The sequence below is a fragment of the Mauremys reevesii genome, linkage group 3 (assembly GCF_016161935.1).
Source record: "Mauremys reevesii isolate NIE-2019 linkage group 3, ASM1616193v1, whole genome shotgun sequence".
NCBI lineage: Eukaryota > Metazoa > Chordata > Testudines > Geoemydidae > Mauremys > Mauremys reevesii.
Window position 1 is genome coordinate 3,942,994 of NC_052625.1, and position 19,291 is coordinate 3,962,284.

Sequence of the window (19,291 nt, forward strand, 5' to 3'; positions counted from 1 at the left end):
TTTGCTTTCCCTAGTAAATCACATAATTCAGATATGGCATGACATTTTTGGGTCCTTCAAAATTCACATTTGATAAAATTAAAGTGGCAACATGACAAAAATTCATATATCCAGTAAGTTTTACTCTAACATTTGCCAGTTCATTAGCAGTTTATTACTTGATACTCTAAGCGCTACACAACTTTCACACAGATTTAAAGTATGTCAAATCTGAGGATGACGTTGGCTAGGTGAGCAATTCTCAAAAATTTTTCCATACCACTGTCCAATGTAATAACAAAATTTCCAGACAGCCCTCTCTCATCTAGCTATTAAAAAAAATGGTTGTGACCCCCACTGTTGGTAGAACCCATATTCCAGATAGGTTAGGAACTCTTGTATTTTTTTTTTAATGCTTCTACTTCAGAATGAAGGATTTTCCCCACATTAGAAATTGAAAAAACCTCTTAATGTTAACTCATAATTAGATGCATAATTCAATTTTATTGAACATTTATAATTTCTTAAACTAAAAGGTACATTCAAATATTACTGTTTAAATATCCAAACAGGTGCCAAAATATGTACTTTAAAAAAAATACTATTTCAACACATACAGATGTAATCTAACCCTACAAGAAAGAGATGAAAACAGCATTGTTTGCAAATATATCAGTCGACTCTGGCAGTAAAAGTGACTCTTGAACCATCTACAAAGGTTTTTTTAGAAGTCTGCAGTAGACTCAAATAGCTACTAGCAGAGTCTTTGTATGGATTTTGTACGCTCAAGAGTCCACCACTGAGGAGCTGCATATGTTGCCACTTGCACATTTGGAGAAGCTGCTGTAAATAAAATTAATCTTCTTTACACTTTCCTGCCTAACTTCAGATTCATCAGTTCCTTCCACAATTGCTGCTATCTCTTCCACAGCAGCTGCATTATCTTTCTGGAACAAATGTAGAAGCCTGCACCAGTTCTCTTCCTTGGCCCTCCATGCTCTCGAGAGTCCTCTCCTCCTCGGAGTCATCCAGTTTTTTCCTCCTGAGCTGGAGCAGCACTGCAGAATGTAGATGAACATTTTATTTTACAATTTTTCATTAACTAGACTGGTAACATGCATTGTTACATCTATATTTGAAATATCACAAAATATTTACCTATTTGCTTTCACATTTGGGATTGAGGACATCCATTTTCTTCCCAAGAATTCTCCATCACAGTAATGTTGATTTAAACCAGTCTTTCCTTTTTCTTATATAATTCCAATTTGTAATAAAATTCACCTTAACAGCTTCAAGATAATACAGCATGGAGTCTGATTATTATTGGCAGAGTTGTGAGGCCCTGCACTCAACTCGATGGTATTTCTGCATTTGGATGTGTTACATGATAATGTCTGAATGCCGCGTCCAATCAATTCCAAAATTTTCAGGGAGTGTACTAAGCATCAACAGGCAGAACCTTATTCATTTTGGTGACAACTGGAAAAGCGAAAGGGGGAAATGGGAGACACAGAATGGGTTTGCAGAACTAGGAGCTTCAGCCACCTCTATAACTGTCTATAGGAGCAAAGAACCAGTTGATGGCAGCCATTATCACCTTCCAGTTTTACAATAACCCTCACCTTAGCTCTGCCCATCCTCCCAATACAGTTTAAAAATGTGGACAACCCTGAAAGAGAAAGAAAAGAAACAGATAAAGGAGAAGAAGAATGGTGGGGAGAATGGGAGCACACAGAACCCCTGGCATGGAGGGGCGGGGAGAGAATGGTGGACCTGGCAAGAGCAGAAAGGGGACTACAGAGCCCCTGGCATAGAGGAGATGTGGGCCGTGGAAACCTTGTTGGGGGGAGGGGGATGTGGAGGGATTCAAGGAGTCCCTAATGTCAGGGTTCCCTCCCCACTCTGAACTCTGGGGTACAGATGTGGGGACCCACATGGAAGACCCCCTAAGCTTATATTCCACCAGCTTAGGTTAAAACTTCCAAGGCACAAATTTCTTTCCTTGTCCTTGGATGGTATTGCTGCCACCAAGTGATTTAAACAAACATTCAGGGAGGGGCCACTTGGAGCCCTATTCCCCCTCCTCCCCCCAATATCCCCCAAGCCCCTTCACCCCCTTTCCTGGGGGGGGGGGGGGGGCTTGAGAATAATATACCAACCGTTAGGTTAACAAAGTGAGCACAGACCAAATCCCTGGTTTTTAGGACACTGAAAATCAATCAGGTTCTTAAAAGAAGAATTTTATTAAAAAAAAAGTAAAAGAATCACACCTGCAAAATCAGGATGGAAGATAACGTTACAGGGTAAATAAAAAGATTTTAAACCCAGAGGATTCCCCTCTGATTCTGCTTCCCAGTTACAAAACAGGAATAAAATTACCTTAGCATAGGGAAAATTCACAACCTAAAACAAAAGATAATCTGACGCATTTCCTTGCTATTACTTACAATTTTTGTAATCTTAGATCAGGGGTAGGCAACCTATGGCACGCGTGCCGAAGGCAGCACGTGAGCTGATTTTCAGTGGCACTCTCACTGCCCAGGTCCTGGGGGGCTTTGCATTTTAATTTAATTTTAAATGAAGCTTCTTAAACATTTTAAAAACCTTATTTACTTTACATACATACAATAGTTTAGTTATATATAGATTTATAGAAAGAGGCCCTCTAAAAACGTTAAAATGTATTACTTGCACGCGAAACCTTAAATTAGTGTGAATAAATGAAGACTCAGCACACCACAAAACTTAAGTTTACACACATAGAGATTAGCAAGATTTTTTTCAGGGAAGGAATGTCGAATATTGCACTTTCTGTATAAGAACACTTGCAGTACATTAGAACTGAAACCATTTAAAGATACTGAAGCTTTAGAATGCACGATAGAGAAGATACTTATCTCAGAGAATATACATACTACTCTTTCACATATTATAGTCTTCTGTGCAGGGAAGATTTGCAAATTGCTATAAGCAAAAGGAAATTTTCAAGTGAATTTTCCTAAAAGTTATCTTACAAAAAGAAAACTAGAAGTATAAAAGTATTATGCACCTACCCTAACCAAGACAGAGATACGGTACCTATATCTATAAATCTTATAAACTGTTTCCTTTGACAACATGACAGAACTGTTTATGGACAGTATTATGCAGCTCCACCTTTTATAGCATCATTCACACAAATACAAGCCAACTCTGTCTCCTTTAATTTTATATTAACGACTTACAGCAAACAGGAATTCTCCACAAACAGTTGATTCTTGTACCTTTCCCACACACCCACACCTCCCCTTGCAGCTTGGCGACTTGCCTCGCCAATGTCACTGCCAATAGGAAAGGTACCTTCCATGATGGTGAGACAGGGAGCACGAGGCCAAAGGCTCAAAGGGCAGGCTCATGAGCCTGCTACATCACTCCCCCAGAGCTTGGGCCCAAGATCCCGATGTGGGTAAAGAGTTGCCTGACATGGGACCTTGCTCACACCGCGTCTTCTCCTTTCCCTTGCGGGAGGATGGAGACCAGCCTCGTCCCACCTTCTTGGGCTTCATGGTGGGAGCCATGGATGGGGACCGGTGCTGACTAGTGGACAGTCCCGGTGGGGCACTACACACCAAGGTCACGGTACTTGGCACCAAGTCGGAGCACTGCTCCAGTGCCGGGGTGCTGGTCGACTCCATAAGGAGCACTCTTAAATGAAAATCACGCTCCTTCTTAGTTCTTGGCTTGAAGGACTTGCACATTTTGCATTTCTCACTAATACATCCTTCGCCCAAGCAACGCAGATAACTGCTATGTCGATCACTAACAGGCATGGACCTCTTGCAGCGATCACAGGGCTTAAAGCTTGTATTCCTGAGGCAAAATCCCATTCGGGACCTACAAAGTCTCTAACTATAGCTAAGGGATTTATAAACACTAATAAAAAACTATATACAGTATAAATAGGAAATAGCTAGTTCGTATGAACAAGCAGCTACAGCACTAACTGAAGCAGATACAGTTCCAGCACCATCACTAGTGGTAAGAAGGAACGGAGGGTGTGGGGGGAAAACCAGCAGCATCCTATATATCTGGCACCCCCCGGGCATGTGCACACCACTCCAGGGGGCACCGGAGTCGGTCCCCTATGCATACTGCTGAGGGAAAAACTTTCAGCACCAGTGCATGTGATGAGCACACACACCTAAGTTGAACAACATGAGCAATCGCTCGAAGAAGAATGGATAATACTGTATATTCCTGATGTACTGTCCATCAGATTTCAATTCTCTTCAGGTTTTTTTTAATGTGATAAATAATGCACCTATGCTTTGAACTATAACCGTCACTGTGTACAAGTTATGTGGTTTTTTTTGCTCATCTACGTATTCAACAAGAAATTGCAAGAGATTCTTTTTAACAGCTATCTTCAAATCACACAGAAGTCAAACTGGCAGATGGATGTTTAAAACCAAAGCACATGTATTCCATAAAAGATGCAATATAGCCTCAAGACATTGCTAGTGCAATTTGCTTAAATGCTCTGACTATGAGAATTATGGAAAATAAATGTTGTTCATTATGTAAAGTATCTCTTGTACTAGTTGACATCTGCGGCTAAAAGAAGATATGAACATGAAACACTATTTGTGGCAATCAGACTTTTCATTACTGAGACTAATTTGTCTGCAACCCTTGTAATCCTGGACTCTAATTTGTGTAATATAATCTTTTATATTTCAGATAATTCAGTGTTCTTTACAGTTAAGTGTATATAAAAATGCTGGGTCTTCATTCGGTTTCATGTTTTAATAAAGAAACTATCTGATGTGACCCTCCCCCCCGCCCCCCAAATAAAAATTTGAGTTAGAATATGGTCATGTATAACCAAAATTATAAGCAACTCAAATCTTTTGACACTGAGCTTCCAGAACACAAAATGTTGTTGCCAACCAGGAGACAGGGAGGATTTTTTCCATTCTCATTTGAATTTCTCCATGATGTCTGAGATTTTTTTCTGAGAGAGCAATTCCCCCCCCCCCCCCATTTAAAAATTCCCTCTAAAGTAAAATTTAATTTTGGGAGAAACAACTTAAGCAAAGTATTCTATTTGTTAAAGATTACGGTTTAATAAAGATGTCTGATTTGTTAAATCAAAAGACTTTGCCCATTTTCTTTGTACTGTTCAGTTACAGTACTTTAAATTATAAGATCTTTACAATTCAACCACTGATAGTCCATCACATCACACAAAACACCCAGGAAAAAACCTGATTAATGGTGATGACTCACCTGTAACTTAAATTCTTCAAGATGAATGCTACACATTCCCACTTATGGGATACACCAACAGTGCAGTCTGGATGCACTGACAATACATCTCAGGATCCAAGCTGCATCATCAGTACATACCATGAGCGAGAATGTGCAGAGGCTACTCAAAGGAGCAAAAAACGTTAACGTTGAAAGAGAATTTCACAGGAGTCCTGTTCTCACCCAGAAACCAGAGTTACCATTACTTTAAAAAAAAAATCTCATCAACTTTAGAAAACTCCAGATATATATGTATTTTTTTCCCAGGGTTTCCAGTTAAGAAATGCAGCCACATTTTCACTGATTATTACCCTGTCTTACACTGTTCACCCAGGCTTAGCTTTATTCCTAAAATATAAACAAAATAACTAGCAAGTAAAATTCCTTTTTCTATTTGAGGGATCCATTTTCAATACACCAAAACAATATCATTACTCAATACAAAAACCAAAACCCAGATGTTAGTTGCTGCACAATATAGATAAAAATATGGACACGTATTTGTTACGTATACAAATCTACAATGGCACAGAATTTACATTTCATTACACCATATTCATCATTCCATTTTTATTATTAAAAAATTCTGTTAGTCTACTAAGATGCCTTACTGAGAATATAGATAGTTCTGATATAACTAAAATTGAGAAATGCTAATATGAAACAAAACATTTTAGATGAGCAATATAATTTTTTACTTACCTTTAAAAGTTCAAAATAGTGAAGACAGTGATAAACGGGAGCAAGAAGCAGCCTCGGTAGAACATATTGAACAGCCTCTTTAAAACCTTCTCCTATTGACTGGAAACAAAAATGGTCTTAATCTTAAAACAATAGATGTGTTGTTGTAACACAATGGTATATTCTTAAAAACATTAAAAAAGATATTGTACTTGTAAATAGAATGCTGCTCCAGGCTTTGATAACTGACTAAGAAAGTGATCATGAAAAGCAGGTCGCAAAATATCTTGAGCGTATGATTCATACGGATCAAATGCCAGTTCCTAAGAAGAAATACAAAGTACATTTTTAAAATAGGTTAGTATCAAAGCTTCATGTTATTGGTAAAAATATGAAGTATATTACACAGGAGAAAAACTTTATAATTTTATCAGTAAGCACATTTATAAAGATTTCGGCCCCAATCCTGAGAAGATTTAGGCACATGCTTAACCTCATGCATTTAGTTATCAGTGTGTAAAGTTAAACTCATGCTCAAGTCTTTGCAGAAACAGGGTCTTAGACACTCCCGTTTTGATTTCAGTCTCTAAAGGTCAAGTTTGATATTTCTAAACCTTAAATCTCTTGTTCATTTCACTTCTGCCAGCACCTTGTCCCTCTACCTGCATGCACTGGTAATAAGGAGGAATTCTGATAGTTGGGTGCTGGGCCTGAAAATTTGGTGGCATGAGGGGATGCTCATGCAGCCTTGAATGGTCAAAGCCCTTCAAAAATGTCTCAAAGACCTGTGTAACCAGGCGGCAATACCTTAGCGGGGAAGCCCCCCTCCAAAAACTGCCAAAACACACTTTGGAATTATGAGTGGAAGATACCCATAGTGAAACTGGTCCCACAGCCTTTTTGTGACTCAAACTAGTCTGCAGTCTCAGAATCAAGGGTAGGTCAGCAGTGTAAATCTTGAGAGCCTGGGAAAATCTGCCCTGTGATGACTGTTTCTTTGAAGAAGGTACATGTCAATGTAGGCAGCCAAGACAGCTGAAACAAAGACGTGCTGAACTACCAAAAAACTTTTTTTTTTTTTTTATAATTACTCCAGTTATCTAGGACATACAAGGTTTATAACAAAAAATATATATATTATAAAAACAAACTTTAATGTTCTTACTTACCTCTGCTAGGTCTTCAAAACAACTGCCTACTAAGGGATGGGGGCTGCCTTCATCTGTCATTTCTACGGTGTCTTCAATGTGGCCCAGTAGCTTCACACTAAGTTCATGAATATCTGATATACGACTAAATATATTTTCCACATCCTGAAGGAAGAAATGGAACCATCAGACAATAAATATCAATGGTGAATAAGAAAGAGAAATTAAATCCATAAGACAAAATATATAGCACACAACGCAAGCTACTTAATCAGTTAGCATATTGAACAAACACTGATTAGTTTCTCAGCTAAAGCAAGGTTATAAATATTGTAGGTAACGGACAGGTGATTAATTACTGAGACTTATATTTGGAAGAAAAATAATGGGAGAAGAAACAGAGAACTTAAGTTACTTATCTTAACCTGAATTTAGCAAATAGGGCTAGTTCTTTCATAGAATCAAACTCTTTAGTGTTTCTCACAAGTGTTGCCTTTTGGTTTCCATTTCGAATTTGAATTAAGAATAGTAATGACCCACATGTTAACCTGCCCTATGCAGTATACACAGTATTACACACAAATCATAATATCATGCAATTGCCCAGTTTGTGTTCTGAACCCACTGGTGAAACCCAAAGTCTAGCAGAGAAGAAAGATGAACCTGTGGAAAGGTGACCCAAACTTTTCAGCTTTTTTACTCTTAAGTAATCCAGTTTTCAGCAGTTCAGGATCTACTGCACATACCCAACAGAACTGCCACTGACTTCAGTGGAGTCAGAATTTCACCCTACAGCTCAGTACCCTTATAGAAAGAATGGGTGGAGGAAAGATTTAGCAGAATCAGAAAAGACAGTTCAACTAAATAGAGCTCTAGCATTCAGAGAGAGATCTCATGTAGCTAAGAAAGTGCATGGCACTGACAGGAAAACAGACCATGACAGACTACTGGCCTATTAATACAATATTGCAAAAACAGGCAGCACTTGCCGTTTGCAATTTTTTTGAAACTCTGCACACCTCCTAAACTTCTACCCAGTAATGCACTTAGCCAATGATGCAATTTTATTTAATTATGCAATGCCAAACAAAGAGGAAGAATATCCTTCTGGTTCCTCAAACATGGTCAGTTTATGACCTGAAGCATAAGTTTTGATCATCCTCGATGGTCTTAAATCTTTGCATTTATGTAGAATCTTTCATAAGAAGCTCTTAAAAAGTATCAGGGGGTAGCCCTTCTACTTACAAACACTTTCCCCTTCTACTTACAAACATCAATAAATATTTTTATTCTTTCCCACACACTTAAAAATATATATATAAAAGGAACCTGAGGCATAAAGGTTAAGTTACTTGCAGAACATCACACAACCCAGTGGCAGAGTTAGTGACTAGGGGCTCCCAATTCAACGTCATTGAATATCTCCACAATCCTGCCTCTGTTTATATTTTCAAGGCACTTCAGCACCTATATAGCGATAGGTGCTTCATAAAGAGAAGACAGGCACGACAGCGTGGTAGACTAGGGCATTCAAACAATTTGGATCTTAATGTGCATTTCAATGTTGTCGGTTTTGCTTTTTAAAATGCAGTCTATATGGTAGCTGTACAAGTGGGTTGAGAAATGGTACAGGAGAAACTTCCTTCTATCCTCATAACGTCAATACAATAGTTCCCAATGCACTAAATTGGCTTTCTAGGATGCCAGAGAAGTGCAAGGGGAATATAATGCTGCATGGTATAGGACACTCAGCACACCCTGCTCTACAATTCTATATTCTGGGCTCTAGATTTCTGGGCTGGGAGGGAGGAAAACATCCTCCTAATCCCTCATCATTTATTTCAGGATGAGCTATAATACGTTCCCATGCTGCCTCTCTTTTCTTATCTACATTTCAATCCTTACACCATGTGTGCATGCACACACCCCTTTTCTCAGCCTGTTCTTTCAGAGCTGCCTTTGTAGGTGAGCGGCAGCATCAAAATAACATCTGTTACTGTATTTTGTTTGTTCATAGTTCTGGGCTGGAGCAACAAGCGTGGAGAAACAGATGGCTTTCTGATAGTTCTTCCTATACTATAGAAATGTTACACTAGACAAAAGTTAGGTCCCAGAAATTCTCACCTACATTAATGCAAACGTAAGTTTGATATGCATCAGTTGTAACATCTATATAATACTTACATGAGCTGAAAACAATTTGGAGTTGGAGACAAAAGGCTCTCTAAAAACTTTTATAATGAGATTTAGTTCCCTTATGTACTGTCGAACCTCTGCCATAAATGACTTGACTAGATCATAATAGGTTTGTTCTCCTGAGGTGGAGGGTTCCTCATCAGATAAAGTTAGTGCACTTATATCTTCTACATCTTGATGGAACATATCCATCAACACCTGTGTAAATGAAATTGGAGAAAGTTATACACAAAAATTAGATACAAAAATTACCGGCGGGGGGGAATAAGTTGTTATAAAAGATCTAGTTGACTGCTATTAATGGGAGGCTTTGTATGTTGTCTTGAGGTTGGTTAAATATATTTGGTAAAAAGGAAACTGAATTAAGAAAAAGCAATTCAACAAACTATGTATCATCCTAATTCTAACTCAGCTACAAGAAAGAACTGACTGGCAGTTTGGGCTGTTCTACACTTTATATCCCATATGGAAGAGGGGCGCCAGGTTCATGCATGTGAGGCGCACACACCTACAAGAGGGATCCACGTGGACAAATGCTTGGAAATATACAATTTGGTTAATTTGTCTGTCCTCCATATGGGGTAGGGAGGAAGCACAAAGAGGGAAATATAGCTTATATTATTTGAGACTGATCATACTTAAGATGCTAATGGACAGAAGGTAAGGATTACATTACGTAAAGGGGCAGCCTACAAGGCGTGTGAAGGTACTTGAGGGAATACTGGACTAATGCATACCTATGACAGAGCATAGGCAAGCGTTGACAGCTTTATAAGATCTCAGAGTTAACTGATAAGGCTGGGCTAAGTCTGGAAACACTGTATGGGCCATGTCTGCGTTTGATGTGGTGAATAAGGCAGAGCCACAGAAGTCTCCCTCTAGCAGGTTGTTCCTTCAGAGCAAATACCAGCAGGCTGGATGCTTGCTTCAGAGCCTTTAAGAAACCTGGGAGGTTTCTGCTGTTTATGCATGGGGTTGTTGCAACTCTTCAGAAGTGTGACTGTAGTGTATGAGGCACCCTTACATCCAAACCTTGTTAAGGCTGGTTTCTTGGCCAACGTATTTTGATAGTCCCACCAACAGCTGAAGGAGGCAGAAGATTAGGAGAAAGAACCGAAGGAATCAGCATCATTAGCACAATCATATGGCAGGTACCCAAGCTTCTGCTGAATATCCACATACAGACATGTATCTTTACAAGCAACAGTGATGGAGACAGCTGCCCTATACTACTAAGTCCTGGTCTACACTCCAGAATAAGGTCAACATAAGACAGCTTATGTCGACCTAATTATGTCAGTGTACACATTCCAGCCTTGCTCCCACTGACATGAATGCTCTACTACCCTGAGATAATAATTCCACCCCCATGAGAGGCATAGGGCTTATGTTGATGTAGTTAGGGTGAGGCAATGTCTGTGTAAACACGGCAGGTTACTTACATTGGCTGTCATTCTTATCAATGTCAGGGCTCCATGCTGGAGCTGTGAAATTGACGAAGTGTTCACAGCTTGGGCTGTCACTCCAGGTAGGGTGGGGGAGTTCCAGCTAAAGCCTGGCTGTCCTCCCAGGGTGCTGGCTCCCCACTGGGTTGCTGCCCCAGATCCCTGCTCCCCATAGGGGGCCTGAGGCGGGTGGGGAAGTGCGTGCTCCCGGTGGGGAGCTGAGCAGATCTGAGAGCCCCAGCTCCAGCCCCCCACATTGCCCTTCTTAAGTCAGTGGAAGTGCTCCTTATGAGACCGTGCACCACCGACAGAAGGAGGTTAGTGTGGACACGAACCACTGCAGTAATTACTGCAGTGGTTGTAAGTCAACCTAACATAGGTCAACTTAAGCTTGTAGTATAGATGCCTTAAGCGTCTTAATGGTCGCTAAGGTCTCACAAGGTACTTCCCCCATCTGTTTCTTCCTTAGCCTTAAAGGAAAGCGAAGAGGCTTCAGCCTTATATTGACTGTGCCAAGACAGGGGACTATTCACTGGAGCAACAAGAAACAAAAAACCCAATGAGCTGATTAACACATGCAATGCCAATAACAGACAGGGCAAACAGTGAGAAGGGGACACAAGAAAAGGTTCCATGGACTTCAATGGCTCTGACCTCTCTTGAGGGACTGATTCCAAGTTGTGTGGGATTTTTTTGTTTTTTCTGAAAGGGAAAAAATACAGATTGTTTGCCCCCCAATGTGTCAAAAGATTGAGACTAGGTGTCCAAGGCAGCTAGAATGCAGCAACGCTTGAGAACAAGCCAAAGGAATTTGGCTCATCGACCACAGTCAGAAAGACAGTGTTCTGGAGCACTGGGGAATGCTGAGGTTGCATGAAGTGTCCCAAATAAAACCCTAGGAATGCTCTACGTTGAAGTCACTGTTAGTCTCAAAATAGCAATAATTTTAGAAGTTCATGTACTGCTGGGGGGTTTCTAAAGGAAGATGCATATCAAAATTCTACATTACAATACATTTACGGACTAAGAATAATACTCAACATGGAGATTTTTAGACACTATTCAAGATCTAGTTAAAAATTTAATACTGCCAAAAAAAATTCCATTCCTTTGACACTAATGAACTATGCCACCTACCTTATCAGCACACATTGCCACTTTAATGTCTTGTTTTGTAATTTCATAATGTCTTATATTTCGTACGTAATTCCCAACCAGCTTTAAGATATCTGCAGAAATATATTCTAATACTGCTACTATGTAAACAGATACTTGGTGGTCAATTTTATAACCTAGAACTTCCTAAAAGTAAAAAAAATAAAAAAAAAAGGGCATCATTAAATGTGTTATACAACCAGTCAAATAACTAATTTATGTATTTTAGAATAAACCTATGAAATCATATGTTTAGTGCAATAGTCATTAGATAGTCAACATCTATCCACCATTAGTACTGGCAATACTTCTCTCTATATGTATAACAGAAATAACAGTGATATCACAGGTAACACTACATGGTTCAAACTGACTTTGAAATGTTAACAACTCTACCAAGCATTTATAACATGCAGTACAGTTCTAATTGACACACTCTAAAAGCACTGAATTCTCTTTATTACTCAGCTAGAATAAAAGAATTGCAATTTTTGGCAGACAAGTATTTAGGGTTTTCTTTTTTTCAAAAATTGTTACTAACCTTTCAAGATGTATTGCACATATACATTCCTCTCTTGATGTACATGCACCCTAAGCAGAACACCAGAAATTTTTCCCTCAATGGTACTCATTTGGTGGGGCTTGAGCACCCTCTGTTGGCGCCAGTAAAGGGGCCCAGCTGACCCTGAGCCCCTCAGTTCCTTCTATCCAGAAAGAAGGATGTAGAGGGATAGGAGGGCAAGTTGTAGAACGGACACGTGCAACACATCTCATAGAACTGTCTTTTTTTCCCTTTGAGTGACTGCCCATGTGCATTCCATTCTTGGTGAGTGTCAAGGAGTTAAATAGATGGAGGGATCAGAGTTTATGTACCCACAGACTGCAGTACATCTCACCCCAAATTTGGCATAATTTCTGAACTATTGGGTGATGGTGTAATGGGAGGAGAAAGTGGGCACCGATGACTAGGTTGCTGCTTTACAAATGTCCCGCATAGGGATCTGCACTAGGAATGCCACTGAGGATGCCTGAGTTCTTGTGAAGCTTGCCCGGTGGTGAAACACCTGTCAGAGCATAACAAGTGCAGATGCTTACAGTTTTTTAAGATGAAATTCTTTGTGACAAGACGGAAAGATCTTTATTTCTGGCCACTATAGTCATGAACAGAAAACTTGGATGGGGTATAAATACAATTGGGAAAACCATGGTAAAAATTTTAGCCTGGCTTCACACTTTCTCTGTGCGAGGCATAAAGTCCCTGCAAATTTGGCAACACTCCCCAATAAGAGCTTCCCCAAGACACTTAAAGCAACTTGAGTGTGTGTCACTCACGGGAATAGCCTTATTTCAGGAAACACAGGGCTTGAAGCCTGGTGACTGAGGCATCCCTTGGCATCGGGAATCAACTGAAACCGATGGGGTAAAATCCTAACAGAACAAACACGAAACTATTTACAATAAAATTCAATAGTCTGTGCTCTCTTGTGAATACTTGCAAAAGCAAGAAGAGCCATTCCAGTGACTGTCACATAAGGTAAGGTAAGGAGGAACTAAGGAAGCATGGGGTTGGCTAGGCCCTTTATACTGATGCCAGCAGTTTGAGCCGCCCAGATGGGTATCATTGAGGGGGAATTTTCCAGTGGAATACGCATGTAGAATCATTTGAAGAACTTAAAAACTTCTGGGAAGTATAATCATAGTCCTAAATGTATTTAACAAGCATACAATTAACTGAAATAGAAATATTACAATGATGATGATACAGGACATACACTAAAATCCAGATTTGTTTTATTCCTTTTGATTTACACTTCAGGCAATATACAGACAATGAATGAAAATGTCAACTTTAACATTATATAGTTCTGTAAAAGACAGGTTTGCCTAATTTTAAGTAGCAAGGCAATCAATTATGATTTGAATACTTACTTTTAACAATGGATGGATTTTTTCTACTGGGAGAGATAATGGATTTCTTCGTTTCCTCTTTTCAATAGCAGACTGGGCATCAGCTATTGCCCACTTATCAATTGGATGGGGAAAACTTTTTTGAACACGATCCTTAGGAGACAGAAAACAAGCACTAAGGGCTCAGTGAATAATCTGAATGTATTCAGCAAGTAGTATACTTGTTTAGATAGAGATTTCACTGTTACAGATTAAAAGCAATTCCTTAAAAGGAATAATTTATTTTGATGCAACCGTGTTTTAATGTACAGATAGAAACTAAAGTTATACCAAAAACTGTACAGTGACACATACCCTAAATGCTGTACACTAAATATATGCTGCGCACAAAAAACTATACTCAAAGAACATTAAGGTTGCAAAGTTAAGCACTCAATTAGGAAACACTCACAGGTGTGTTGTGAAGTTAAGTTTATTAATGTATGTGAAGCACTCAGATGCTACAGTGATGAGTGCCATGGAAAAGGCCACAAGGAAATTAATAATTCTGTCTTCAAAGCAGCGTTTGAATAGTGTGCAGTGACTAAGACATGGAGCCATACATTGCATAATAAAAGGTTAAAATAAAATACTGAGTAGCTGTTCTGTGAGCACAGTCCATCCTGTGCACTGAGTAAGGCAGTGGTCCTGTGGAAAAAAATAGTCTGTGATCATGTAATTAAAGACCATAATTACACACACACACACACCACTAGGGAGCCAAATTAAGATTCATGGGCAAGCTTAATTCTGGTGTTCCTGAATTGCTGAGTGGTTGACTTTGCAACCTTAATGTCCTATTAACACAGGTTTTTTATGTATAATTTTCTAGACTTTTAAGAAGGCAAACTAAAAATCAGAAATTTCTTCATGTCAAACTATATCAACTCCAACATGGTTCAGTAAGGTTAGATCTACATCACAGACTTTTGCCACTTGAGCGAAGAGACTGAACGCAACAGAAGTCAATCTCTATGTAGGCCAGCCACTGAGGGAGAGATGAGACATTTTGCCAGTGGGCTCTCGGCTATTTGCTGACAGAGGAATGTTCAGAATCAGAACCTGGAATAGAACTCGGGATTCCTGAGGTGATCACCCTCTAACAGTTGCACACAGGGACTATTCACCCCTTCTTGTCAACTGTTGAGAAGGGCCCACTTCCACCTTAATTGAACTGGCTTGTCAGCACTGACTCCCCACTTGGTGAGGCAACTCATCTTTTCATGTGCTATGTATTTATAGCTGCCTCTGTATTTTCCACTCCATGCATCTAATGAAGTGGGTTTTAGCCCACAGAAGCTTATGCCCAAATAAATGTGTTAGTCTCTAAAGTGCCACAAGGACGCCTTGTTGTTTTTGCTGATACAGACTAACACGGCTACCTCTCTGAAACCTGTCAAAGGCTACTGTATCAGCTTTATAAATGTTATGTGATATCTTTCTGGGAGGGCTAGTGATGGTATTCATGGCTCAATGGGTGAGCTCAATAAAAATTCCAACAGGGAAATAAAGTCAGTAGGGGGTAATTAACGCAAATCTCTAATGTAGGTAACAAGTCTGAGGAAGCTTCACCCATGCTAGTTTTACCCAGTTCAAGAGTCATGGAAGACAAAGAACTGGAAATGGTATAAAGATAATGACAGTCCTGATTTGGGAAGAGGGACACTCTCTGTTGGTTAGAGTTTCACGTCAATTCTTGGATTGAGAGAGAGAGGTCCTGCACAAATTGCCTGAACTACTTTAAGCTTACCAGGGTCTGTTGAAGATGGATGACTGCCTAGTAAGCCAACCCCTGGAGAAAACTTTGAAAGAACATCATAACTCAGAACAAAACATTATGGAACATTTCAGAGTTACGAACAACCTTCACTCCCGAGGTGTTTGTAACTGTGAGGTTCTACTGTATTCCTCAGAGAGAGATTTAGAAGCATGAAAACTTCTCTCTCATATTAACAGAAGTTGGTCCAATAAAATATATATGCCTCACCCACCATGTCTCTCTAATATCCTGGGACCAACACAGCTACAACACTGCATACATGTATTTCTCATGACATTTTAAAGTGCTAATTAATTAGACTATTCATCCACAGCATCCCAAATTAAACTCCAAAATACAGAACAGATAAACATTCTCTGTACCTCTACATCCAGAAAGCTTCTCGGCTGGGCTTGGCACAGCATATTCAACAACTGCAGAATTAACTCCTCAACATATTGTAAAGCATCTTCAGCTGAGGAAAGTTTAGGATGGACTTGCACCTGAACCTACATTGAACAGAAAATTGATTTAAACCTTGCACACTTTTCCCCAGGAGTCCATGCTTTATTTCCACAGAAGTTAACTTACAGTTAAAAGAATTTCAGGAGCATGACACCACAGACCTAAAAACTAAGAGAGCCAGAATTTTATGAGGCATAAATCAGCATAGCTCACAGATTGAAGTCAAATAAACCATACCAATCTGTGCCAAATCTAACCCACAATACTTAAGTGAACACATTTTGCAATACGCAACATTTGATGCTGACTTAGTTCTACTGCAATGTCTACAAGACATTGTCTGATAATGAGTGGGCTGTGAAGCAGCTATGCATATATATTTTTTTTAAATAAACATTGCATATTTTTCTCTCTCCCTCCCTCCATCTATTGTTTGCAGACTAAACTCTTTAGTCTGGAACAGTCTGTGTGTGTACTATGCTTAATGCAATGTGAGCTACCATAATGCAAATATTACAATAATTTTTAAGGTACAGGCACTATATTTAAAAAGAGTTTCACCTTTTAAGGAAAATTTAACAATCTTGAAGCTTAAAATTTAATCAATTTGCCTAGAGAGTTTGGCTTTCAACAAAAGTAAGTTTCCTTTAGTGTTGTCTGAAGTTAAACTACCTTAAGTGCCAGTTGCACTGGTTCAGAATAATTAAGTATTCAAAACAATCTCCAAAATAAAAATATTTACAATATATTACTTCATCAGCTCTGCACTCAGTAATGCTTCAAATTTTACAAATGTAAATGTTACACAGTAAAAAGTAAAATTTAGATTTGCAGTTATAGCTGGGAATAAATTCCCAGTGGCTAAATATAGTGAAGATGCACTCCCCTCCCACCTGTTAAATTACAGATTTCATTTTCTGGAATACCTGTTTAGTAATTAAAAAGTACTATCTGAAACATGACTGCAGTGTAATGTTTGCTTCCTACCCCTGTAGCTAACAAATAGCTTGGTTTTAACAGTTTAGGTACACACACAGTACAAAGTCTCAGGCTGTGTCTACATTGCCACTATCAGTTCTAAAACTTTGGTCCTTCAGGGGTATGAAAAAACACTTCCCTGAACGACAAAGTTTTAGCACTGAAAAGCGCCAGTATAGATAGCGCTTTATCACCGGGAGACGCGCTAAAGCCACCACTGCTTGTTCGGGGTTTGTTTGTTTGTTTTTAAATACATTGCTGGGAGAGCTCTTCCCCAGCGATAAAGCGCGTCTACACTGCCATGTCACAGTGCTGCCGCGGCCATGCTGTAATGTTGGCAGTGCAGACATACCCTTAGAAGCAATATATTTAAAAACACCTAAGAATATTGTTCTTAGGCGTATTCACCACAACTGTTTAAGTATTTGTGCCAAAGGAAGCTGATAGGTAACAACCTTTATAGTCATACCAAGTAGCAAAACTGTCAAATTTACTATCCCGCCACAACCCAAACTCCAAAGCCCACTATCAGTCACCCCAATCACCACAAACCCTTAAGCTACCTTCCCCAAATCATAAACCATCAATCTAGCCAATCCGAATATCAACCCAACATGCCAACATTCAGTAAATGATTAATTATGGAGGCATCATTAGTAGCTCCATAGTTAAGGCTGCGTTCATATTTGCACTTACAGCAGGAATTAAATCTTACGAGAAAAAAAAAAAGCATAAAACGTGCATGCATCATTCTGCCTCAGAAGCAAAAGCCTATTGGGCCTGCTGAAGCACTCCATGAGGCTTCATGTTTGGGTACTGTTCTCTGTTATAGATCCTGCCTTTGAATTTGTTTAGTTTGCTAAAACTTTAATGAGAGAGTGGGTTTAGTATGACAAATTATGTCCACACTTAGTGGGTCTTAAAGCATCGCTAGGAGTCATTGCTTTTTACCTTAAAATCCCTGGCAAATCTTGAAAAACAAATCTCTGTGCAAACTGACTGACCAGAGCATTTATTCTGGATCTGAAGCAAATTTGATTTTTGCCCAACACCTCATTCTGACCAGCGTGTATGATATGGTTTTGGTGGCGCTTGTGAAGGAAAACTACTAGCTTATCAGGCAAAAATCGGGGACAGCTCAGTTTACTGCACTCTGTGATTACCATAGTATCATATGCTGTTTGTATTTCCATTACATAGAACCTAAACCTTCCAACTGGTATTAGAGCACCACCGTAGTAACTGCTGTACAAATCGAGTAGGACAGTCCCTGTCCTAAAGAGCTCACAATCTAATTTGGGATGCAACAGTGGATAAACCAAAAATATAGGTTTAGCGAGGGAAGATAAGGAAAGCAGCAATGAGAATATGCATTAATGCAGGCTGGCACATGATTTCAAGATTTGTTAAACAGTGCAAAACTGATTGGAAAACCGTTCCCAGAGAATAGTTATCAGTGGTTCACAGTCATGCTGGAAGGACATAACGAGTGGAATCCCACAGGGATCAGTTCTGGGTCCAGTTCTGTTCAATATCTTCATCAATTATTTAGATAATGGCATAGAGAGTACACTTAAAAAATTTGCATACGATACCAAGCTGGGAGGGGTTGCAAGTGCTTTGGAGGATAAGATTAAAATTCAAAATGGTCTGGACAGACTAGAGAAATGATCTGAAGTAAATAGGATGAAATTCAAGAAGGACAAATGCAAAGTACTCCACTTAGGAAGGAACAATCAGTTGCACACATACAAAATGGGAAATGACTGCCTAGGAAGGAGTGCTGCAGAAAGGAATCTGAGGGTCACAGTGGACCACAAGCTAAAATGAGTCAACAGTGTAACACTGTTACAAAAAAAGCAAACATCATTCTGGGATGTATTAGCAGGAGTGTTGTAAGCAAGACATGGGAAGTAATTCTTCCACTCTACTCCGCTCTGATTAGGCCTCAACTGGAGTACTGTGTCCAGTTCTGGGCACCACATTTCAGGAAGGATGCGGACAAATTGGAGAATCCAGAGAAGAGCAACAAAAATGATTAAAGGTCTAGAAAACATGACCTATGAGGGAAGATTGAAAAAATTGGATTTGTTTAGTCTGGAAAAGAGAAGACTGAGGGGGGACATGTTTTCAGGTACGTAAAAGGTTGTTACAAGGAGGAGGGAGAAAAAAAATGTTGTTCTTAACCTCAGAGGATAGGACAAGAAGCAATGAGCTTAAATTGCAGCAAGGGAGGTTTAGGTTGG

At 39.4% G+C, this 19,291-nt stretch overlaps 1 protein-coding gene across 1 annotated transcript in view; it reads right to left on the minus strand.

Moving 5' to 3' along the window:
- Nucleotides 1-19,291, minus strand: part of SOS1 (SOS Ras/Rac guanine nucleotide exchange factor 1) — a 79,868-nt gene that overhangs the window by 43,262 nt on the left and 17,315 nt on the right. Inside the window, exons 2-8 of the mRNA XM_039532656.1 lie at nucleotides 15,986-16,111; nucleotides 13,826-13,957; nucleotides 11,879-12,043; nucleotides 9,285-9,494; nucleotides 7,122-7,265; nucleotides 6,165-6,275; nucleotides 5,974-6,072 (exon numbers count right to left, since the gene is read on the minus strand). Coding sequence (XP_039388590.1) covers nucleotides 5,974-6,072; nucleotides 6,165-6,275; nucleotides 7,122-7,265; nucleotides 9,285-9,494; nucleotides 11,879-12,043; nucleotides 13,826-13,957; nucleotides 15,986-16,111 — 987 coding nt within the window. The remainder of the gene's footprint in view (nucleotides 1-5,973; nucleotides 6,073-6,164; nucleotides 6,276-7,121; nucleotides 7,266-9,284; nucleotides 9,495-11,878; nucleotides 12,044-13,825; nucleotides 13,958-15,985; nucleotides 16,112-19,291) is intronic.